The sequence below is a fragment of the Littorina saxatilis genome, linkage group LG13 (assembly GCF_037325665.1).
Source record: "Littorina saxatilis isolate snail1 linkage group LG13, US_GU_Lsax_2.0, whole genome shotgun sequence".
Taxonomy (NCBI): Eukaryota; Metazoa; Mollusca; class Gastropoda; order Littorinimorpha; family Littorinidae; genus Littorina; species Littorina saxatilis.
In genome coordinates this window covers 17,501,334-17,509,168 of record NC_090257.1, presented here as the reverse complement: position 1 = coordinate 17,509,168, position 7,835 = coordinate 17,501,334, and the positions used below count along the sequence as shown (strand labels likewise).

Genomic DNA, 7,835 nt, shown 5'->3' with positions numbered 1-7,835 from the left:
TACTGCCCGTCATAAACAAAGAAACACACTCGGTAGATATGTTTAAGTGCAGATCGTGTGATAAGACCGTTTATTGTGAAACCAGTTACATGACCGGAATGGCCATTTATTCCCCTAACATATTTAGCAAACAGATTGATTTTACATAAGGCATTGTCAGTACAGTGAAGACCTATAACACAGCCACCCCTAAAATCAATTTCACAAAAGCAAGGTCCCTGTGTTAAAATCGTCAACAAAATCAGAACCGCTCAAACGGAACAAGTGTTGCATGCCATTAGAAAGACAATCAAAATTGTATCCCAAACAGTCCGAGTGACTGACCACCCTGTGACTGTCCATCCCCAGGGGACAGCCTGTCCAATCACCGTGGTCAGCAGTTCACCACCAAGGACAGGGACCACGACGCGTGGGACAGCGGCAGCAACTGTGCACAGATATACCACGGCGCCTGGTGGTACACATGCTGCTTCAACTCCAACCTGAACGGCGAATACAACCCCAAGAATCAGCACCACGGATTAACAATCTGGCATTCCTTTGAAGGAGGCAACTCCCTGAAATTCACCGAGATGAAGATCAGGCCCATCTAGAGCGACACTGTGAGCAACCTACTGCTGCATAACTTTCTTCAAGGCAAAATTATTTGTTGATGTAAAGACGCCTTTCCTGCTGATTTTCCTTTTACAATTGATCAGAGTGTCGTTTTCTCTTCTCTTTTTCTTTATCATAGGTGTATAAAGCTCTCATTTTTCTTTATCATAGGTGTATAAAGCTCTCATTTTTCTTTATCATAGGTGTATAAAGCTCTCATTTTTCTTTATCATAGGTGTATAAAGCTATCATTTTTCTTTATCATAGGTGTATAAAGCTCTCATTTTTCTTTATCATAGGCGTATAAAGCTCTCATTTTTCTTTATCATAGGTGTATAAAGCTCTCATTTTTCTTTATCATAGGTGTATAAAGCTCTCATTTTTCTTTATCATAGGTGTATAAAGCTCTCATTTTTCTTTATCATAGGTGTATAAAGCTCTCATTTTTCTTTATCATAGGTGTATAAAGCTCTCATTTTTCCCCGTTTCGGACCAGATGATTATACCCAAGCACGATTCCAAACCTGAAACTTAAAACATTGTTATTTTTGTTTCTTTTCTTTTCTCTGGAACGGCAATACCTATGAATTAAACATACCTCTCACACCAAACTGTATCAGATATCGCTCCCACCAGGTGTAAAATCACAAGAGTATCCATTAAGTTTAGTTTAGGCCTTGCTTTATTTCCAAATGTATTTTGTGTTTGTCGCTGTTATCTCTTTTACGTTCCAGCAGTTGACGTGTAGGATTGTTACGCTTTGAACTTACATAAACAGGCAGAGCCATTGTTATAAGTTTGACGTTGTTTCCTTTTTGGGGGCAAATAAAAACAGTCCTAATTTGGAGAAAGCAAGAATGGTCATGCTGTAAAAAAAAAAAAACAATGTGCGATTGCAAAGACATGCTTGCGGGTATATGTGTGCGTGTACATGTGTACATATATACATGCTTGAGTGTGTTTGTACGTGAGTGAATGTGAGTGTGTGTCTGTGTGTGAACTGACTTTAAATAAAAGGAATTGGAATGTGTTTTGCAGAAAGCTCTGTTTACCTTTTTAAACTATTATAAGCTGCATTTGCAAACAAACAAACAAAGAACACACAAAAATCAAACAAAACAAAACAAAAACAAGTCGCGTAAGGCGAAAATACAATATTTAGTCAAGTAGCTGTCGAACTCACAGAATGAAACTGAACGCAATGCCATTTTACTCGTAGCATCGTCAGGCCACCGCTTATGGCAAAGGCAGTGAAATTGACAAGAAGAGCGGGGTAGTAGTTGCGCTAAGAAGGATAGCACGCTTTTCTGTACCTCTCTTTGTTTTAACTTTCTGAGCGTGTTTTTAATCCAAACATATCATATCTATATGTTTTTGGAATCAGGAACCGACAAGGAATAAGATGAAAGTGTTTTTAAATTGATTTCGACAATTTAATTTTGATAATAATTTGTATATATTTAATTTTCAGAGCTTGTTTTTAATCCGAATATAACATATTTATATGTTTTTGGAATCAACAAATGATGGAAAATAAGATAAACGTACATTTGGATCGTTTTATAAATTTTTATTTTTTTTTACAATTTTCCGATTTTTAATGACCAAAGTCATTAATTAATTTTTAAGCCACCACGCTGAAATGCAATACCGAAGTCCGGGCTTCGTCGAAGATTACTTGACCAAAATTTGAACCAATTTGGTTGAAAAATGAGGGCGTGACAGTGCCGCTTCAACTTTCACGAAAAGCCGGATATGACGTCATCAAAGACATTTATCAAAAAAATGAAAAAAACGTTCGGGGATTTCATACCCAGGAACTCTCATGTCAAATTTCATAAAGATCGGTCCAGTAGTTTAGTCTGATTCGCTCTACACACACACACGCACATACACCACGACCCTCGTTTCGATTCCCCCTCGATGTTAAAATATTTAGTCAAAACTTGACTAAATATAACAAGTCGCGTAAGGCGAAATACAATATTTAGTCAAGTAGCTGCCATTTTTCAGCAAGACCGTATACTCGTAGCATCGTCAGTCCACCGCTCATGGCAAAGGCAGTGAAATTGACAAGAAGAGCGGGGTAGTAGTTGCGCTAAGAAGGATAGCACGCGTTTCTGTACCTCTCTTTGTTTTAACTTTCTGATCGTGTTTTAATCCAAACATATCATATCTATATGTTTTTGGAATCAGGAACCGACAAGGAATAAGATGAAAGTGTTTTTAAATTGATTTGGACAATTTAATTGTGATAACAATTTTTATATATTTAATTTTCAGAGCTTGTTTTTAATCCGAATATAACATATTTATATGTTTTTGGAATCAGCAAATGATGGAGAATAAGATAAACGTAAATTTGGATCGTTTTATAAAAAAAAAATTGTTTTACAATTTTCTGATTTTTAATGACCAAAGTCATTAATTAATTTTTAAGCCACCAAGCTGAAATGCAATACCGAACCCCGGGCTTTGTCGAAGATTACTTGACCAAAATTTCAACCAATTTAGTTGAAAAATGAGGGCGTGACAGTGCCGCCTCAACTTTCACGAAAAGCCGGATATGACGTCATCAAAGACATTTATCAAAAAAATGAAAAAAGCGTTCGGGGATTTCATACCCAGGAACTCTCATGTCAAATTTCATAAAGATCGGTCCAGTAGTTTAGTCTGAATCGCTCTACACACACACACACACACACACACACACACACACACACACACACACACACACACACACACACACACACGCACGCACATACACCACGACCCTCGTTTCGATTCCCCCTCGATGTTAAAATATTTAGTCAAAACTTGACTAAATATAACAAAAACTGTCGTCCTAAGACACAAATAGTGGGTGGGAGGAGGGGATGGGCTAGTTCTAACTATGCATTAGATTATAAAATTGTATTCTGTGTAGACCCTTCCACCAGCATCTTAGACCACTCTTTGTACATTTTCTTTTAATAGATGATTGTCATTTGTTTTACCTCATGTCTGCCCTGCGTGTGATGGTGTGATCGTGACTGCTGTAGTGTGGGCGTGTGTGTGTTGGTGTGTGTGTCGGTGTGTGTGTGGGCGTGTGTGTGTGTCAGTGTGTGTGTGGGTGTGTGTGTGTGCGTGATTTTACCAACACTACGCGAAATTCCTTGTGCTTTAAATGTTTTTTAATGTCACTTGGCTCAATAAATACTGTATTCTGTATTCTGTATTCTGAAAAAAATCCCCCAAAATGAACAAACAGAAAGACAGGCCAACCCAACAGACAGAAAAGCAGACAGGCAGACAGGCAGACAGACAGACAGACGTGTTTTTATGTCTCTTCAAAATAGTTGGCTTTAGACAACAAACAGCAACAATGGGAAACCAAGAAAGCACCACAAAGACAACAAGAGGCGGAGCCTTCAAGGCTCCCGTAAGAAATCGACAAACAGTAACACAAACTCAATCACTCCGTCACACATACACACACACACAGTAAGCATAGGTGACACTGTGCAAGAAAGCGAGACACTAGATCTAGATCTGTCTGTCTGCATGTAGCCTACTTACAGGGACACGACTGCCAACTAGTCTCGGCCCGCTCAAAATAACAATGACCGAGACTTTCAGTAATTCCTTCGCGTGACGTCTAACCCTCTTACGTCATAATGTGACGTCTTCAAATGACGAAATGTTAAAGTTTCTACCACATACATACATACGCACGCACGCACGCACGCACGCACAGACAGACAAAAGTTACGAACGCAAAGGCTACACTTCGTGAGCCAAAAACCAATCTAACAACAAGTCGCGTAAGGCGAAAATACAATATTTAGTCAAGTAGCTGTCGAACTCACAGAATGAAACTGAACGCAATGCCATTTTTCAGCAAGACCGTATACTCGTAGCATCGTCAGTCCACCGCTCATGGCAAAGGCAGTGAAATTGACAAGAAGAGCGGGGTAGTAGTTGCGCTAAGAAGGATAGCACGCTTTTCTGTACCTCTCTTTGTTTTAACTTTCTGAGCGTGTTTTTAATCCAAACATATCATATCTATATGTTTTTGGAATCAGGAACCGACAAGGAATAAGGTGAAAGTGTTTTTAAATTGATTTCGAAAATTTAATTTTGATCATAATTTTTATATTTTTAATTTTCAGAGCTTGTTTTTAATCCAAATATAACATATTTATATGTTTTTGGAATCAGAAAATGATGGAGAATACGATGAACGTAAATTTGGATCGTTTTATAAATTTTTATTTTTTTTTTACAATTTTCAGATTTTTAATGACCAAAGTCATTAATTAATTTTTAAGCCACCAAGCTGAAATGCAAAACCGAAGTCCGGGCTTTGTCGAAGATTACTTGACCAAAATTTCAACCAATTTGGTTGAAAAATGAGAGCGTGACAGTGCCGCCTCAACTTTCACGAAAAGCCAGATATGACGTCATCAAAGACATTTATCAATAAAATGAAACAAGTCGCGTAAGGCGAAAATACAATATTTAGTCAAGTAGCTGTCGAACTCACAGAATGAAACTGAACGCAATGCCATTTTTCAGCAAGACCGTATACTCGTAGCATCGTCAGTCCACCGCTCATGGCAAAGGCAGTGAAATTGACAAGAAGAGCGGGGTAGTAGTTGCGCTAAGAAGGATAGCACGCTTTTCTGTACCTCTCTTTGTTTTAACTTTCTGAGCGTGTTTTTAATCCAAACATATCATATCTATATGTTTTTGGAATCAGGAACCGACAAGGAATAAGATGAAAGTGTTTTTAAATTGATTTGGACAATTTAATTTTGATAATAATTTTTATATATTTAATTTTCAGAGCTTGTTTTTAATCCGAATATAACATATTTATATGTTTTTGGAATTAGCAAATGATGGAGAATAAGAACGTAAATTTGGATCGTTTTATAAATTTTTATTTTTTTTTTAAATTTCTAGATTTTTAATGACCAAAGTCATTAATGAATTTTTAAGCCACCAAGCTGAAATGCAATACCGAAGTCCGGGCTTCGTCGAAGATTACTTGACCAAAATTTCAACCAATTTGGTTGAAAAATGAGGGCGTGACAGTGCCGCCTCAACTTTCACGAAAAGCCGGATATGACGTCATCAAAGACATTTATCAAAAAAATGAAAAAAACGTTCGGGGATTTCATAGCCAGGAACTCTCATGTCAAATTTCATAAAGATCGGTCCAGTAGTTTAGTCTGAATCGCTCTACACACACACACACACACAGACACACAGACACACACACACACGCACATACACCACGACCCTCGTTTCGATTCCCCCTCGATGTTAAAATATTTAGTCAAAACTTGACTAAATATAAACAAAACTTGACTAAATATAAAAACATCTGGGGATATCATACCCAGGAACTCTCATGTCAAATTTCATAAAGATCGGTCCAGTAGTTTAGTCTGAATCGCTCTACACACACACACACAGACACACACACACACGCACATACACCACGACCCTCGTCTCGATTCCCCCCTCTACGTTAAAACATTTAGTCAAAACTTGACTAAATGTAACAAAAACGACTCTTAACGGTGGGCGCGATTCGCGGTGGGATAGAACAGCCGTTCGGCTAATCCGCCAGCCAGCCAGCGACAGCGACACCAGGCTTTGCGTGCGTGCGTGCGTGTACCACTGTGCGCGAGGAGTATAAGCATTTGAGTTCACTGGCGAATGATAGAGTTGGTGGCTTGGTGGAAAGCGTTTCCGACTATGGCTAAAGTGATCCGGGTTCGATTCCCGGCATGGGCTGTCTATTTTTTTTATATTTTTTTTTATAATAAATTCTTGTTTACTATTGTTTATTATGAACGTTTTAATGTTTTATTTTACTGTAATAATTTTTTTAATTGCGTAAAATAAATTTAAATTTTTTTTTATCTTTTTTTTTAAATCCAAGGGATCCGGGTTCGATTCCCGGCATGGGCGGTCTATTTTTTTGTTTTTTTTGTTTTAAATTCTTGTTTACTATTGTTTATTATGAACGTTTTAATGTTTTATTTTACTCTAATAATTTTTTTAATTGTGTAAAATAAATAAATATATATATATATTTTTTTAAATCCACGTGCACAAGACAAAAACTTTCATACTGGGGGAGCGAGCCAGTCTGAAGAGTACTCGGGTCCAGCGCCAGCGATTTTTATTTATTAAGGAGATTTCTATAGCGCATAACTAAAAGCACTATGCGCTTTACAATATCACTGAGTGTAAGCACACGCAAACATACTCTGATTAAATAGAACTTAGCCTAACAAGACATACTAAGAACACTAAACATTTGAGTTCATACAAAAATAGAGAATTAAATTAAATACTGGACAAACGATTAAAATAAACTTAAGGCCTACACCGACTACAATGGACTGTTTCAAATACAAAAATTTAGTTAACTATAAAAGGCAGTGCATAAAACTCCATAATCCTAAGAAGGTCGAACAAATAAAAAACATAAAAGACTATTTAACTATAATTACTTCGTAAAAGATAATAAACATGGAATACAAAGCTGTAATTTTTAACAACAAATCTAAAAAGATTTTCATGCCAAATTGCACAACACATTTTGACACACACCCAACATGGTGTGTGTGTGTGTGTGTGTGTGTGTGTGTGTGCGTGTGCGTGTGTGTGTGTCTGTGTCTGTGTCTGTGTCTGTGTCTGTGTCTGTGTGTCTGTGTGTCTATATGAGTTTTTTAAATGATGAATACAACAAACTTCAATCAATTCTTTATTCTCCATGACTAAGAAAAACCGCACAAGTTTTGCAACTTCAATTCAAACCCAAATCAAACACCTGATAAAGGATATTCATTGAACCGTCCTCAATAATAGAGAAGCCAAATAACAAATATGACAATAAGTTCACAAATATATTCCATGCTCCATCACAAAAAAGTGCACGTGCAGGCTTCAGATGAAAATTGTGCAATGTACATGTTGTCCAGAAGAAATAACTCTTAACGCTTTACTGAACAAAGAATCATTTGTATACCCGCCTACTTCAAAGACATATACCCATAACGTTTCTTGCTTTGACGCTAATGTGATGTAATTAAACTGAGTCAAAACATTAGTGCACCTATCTTCTTCGTTCATGGGCTTAGACTCCCACGTTCATTCATGTTTTAGCACGAGTGGATTTTTACGTGTATGACCGTTTTTACTCCGCCATTCAGGCAGCATACGCCGATTTCGGGGGAGGC

General features: G+C 37.3%; 1 protein-coding gene across 1 annotated transcript in view; it reads left to right on the top strand.

Moving 5' to 3' along the window:
- Nucleotides 1-1,452, top strand: part of LOC138983746 (tenascin-R-like) — a 22,877-nt gene extending 21,425 nt beyond the window's left edge. The window contains exon 9 of the mRNA XM_070357054.1: nt 349-1,452. Within this exon, the coding sequence (XP_070213155.1) occupies nt 349-593 (245 nt within the window). The 3' untranslated portion in view covers nt 594-1,452. The remainder of the gene's footprint in view (nt 1-348) is intronic.
- The last annotated feature ends 6,383 nt before the right edge of the window (nt 1,453-7,835 follow it).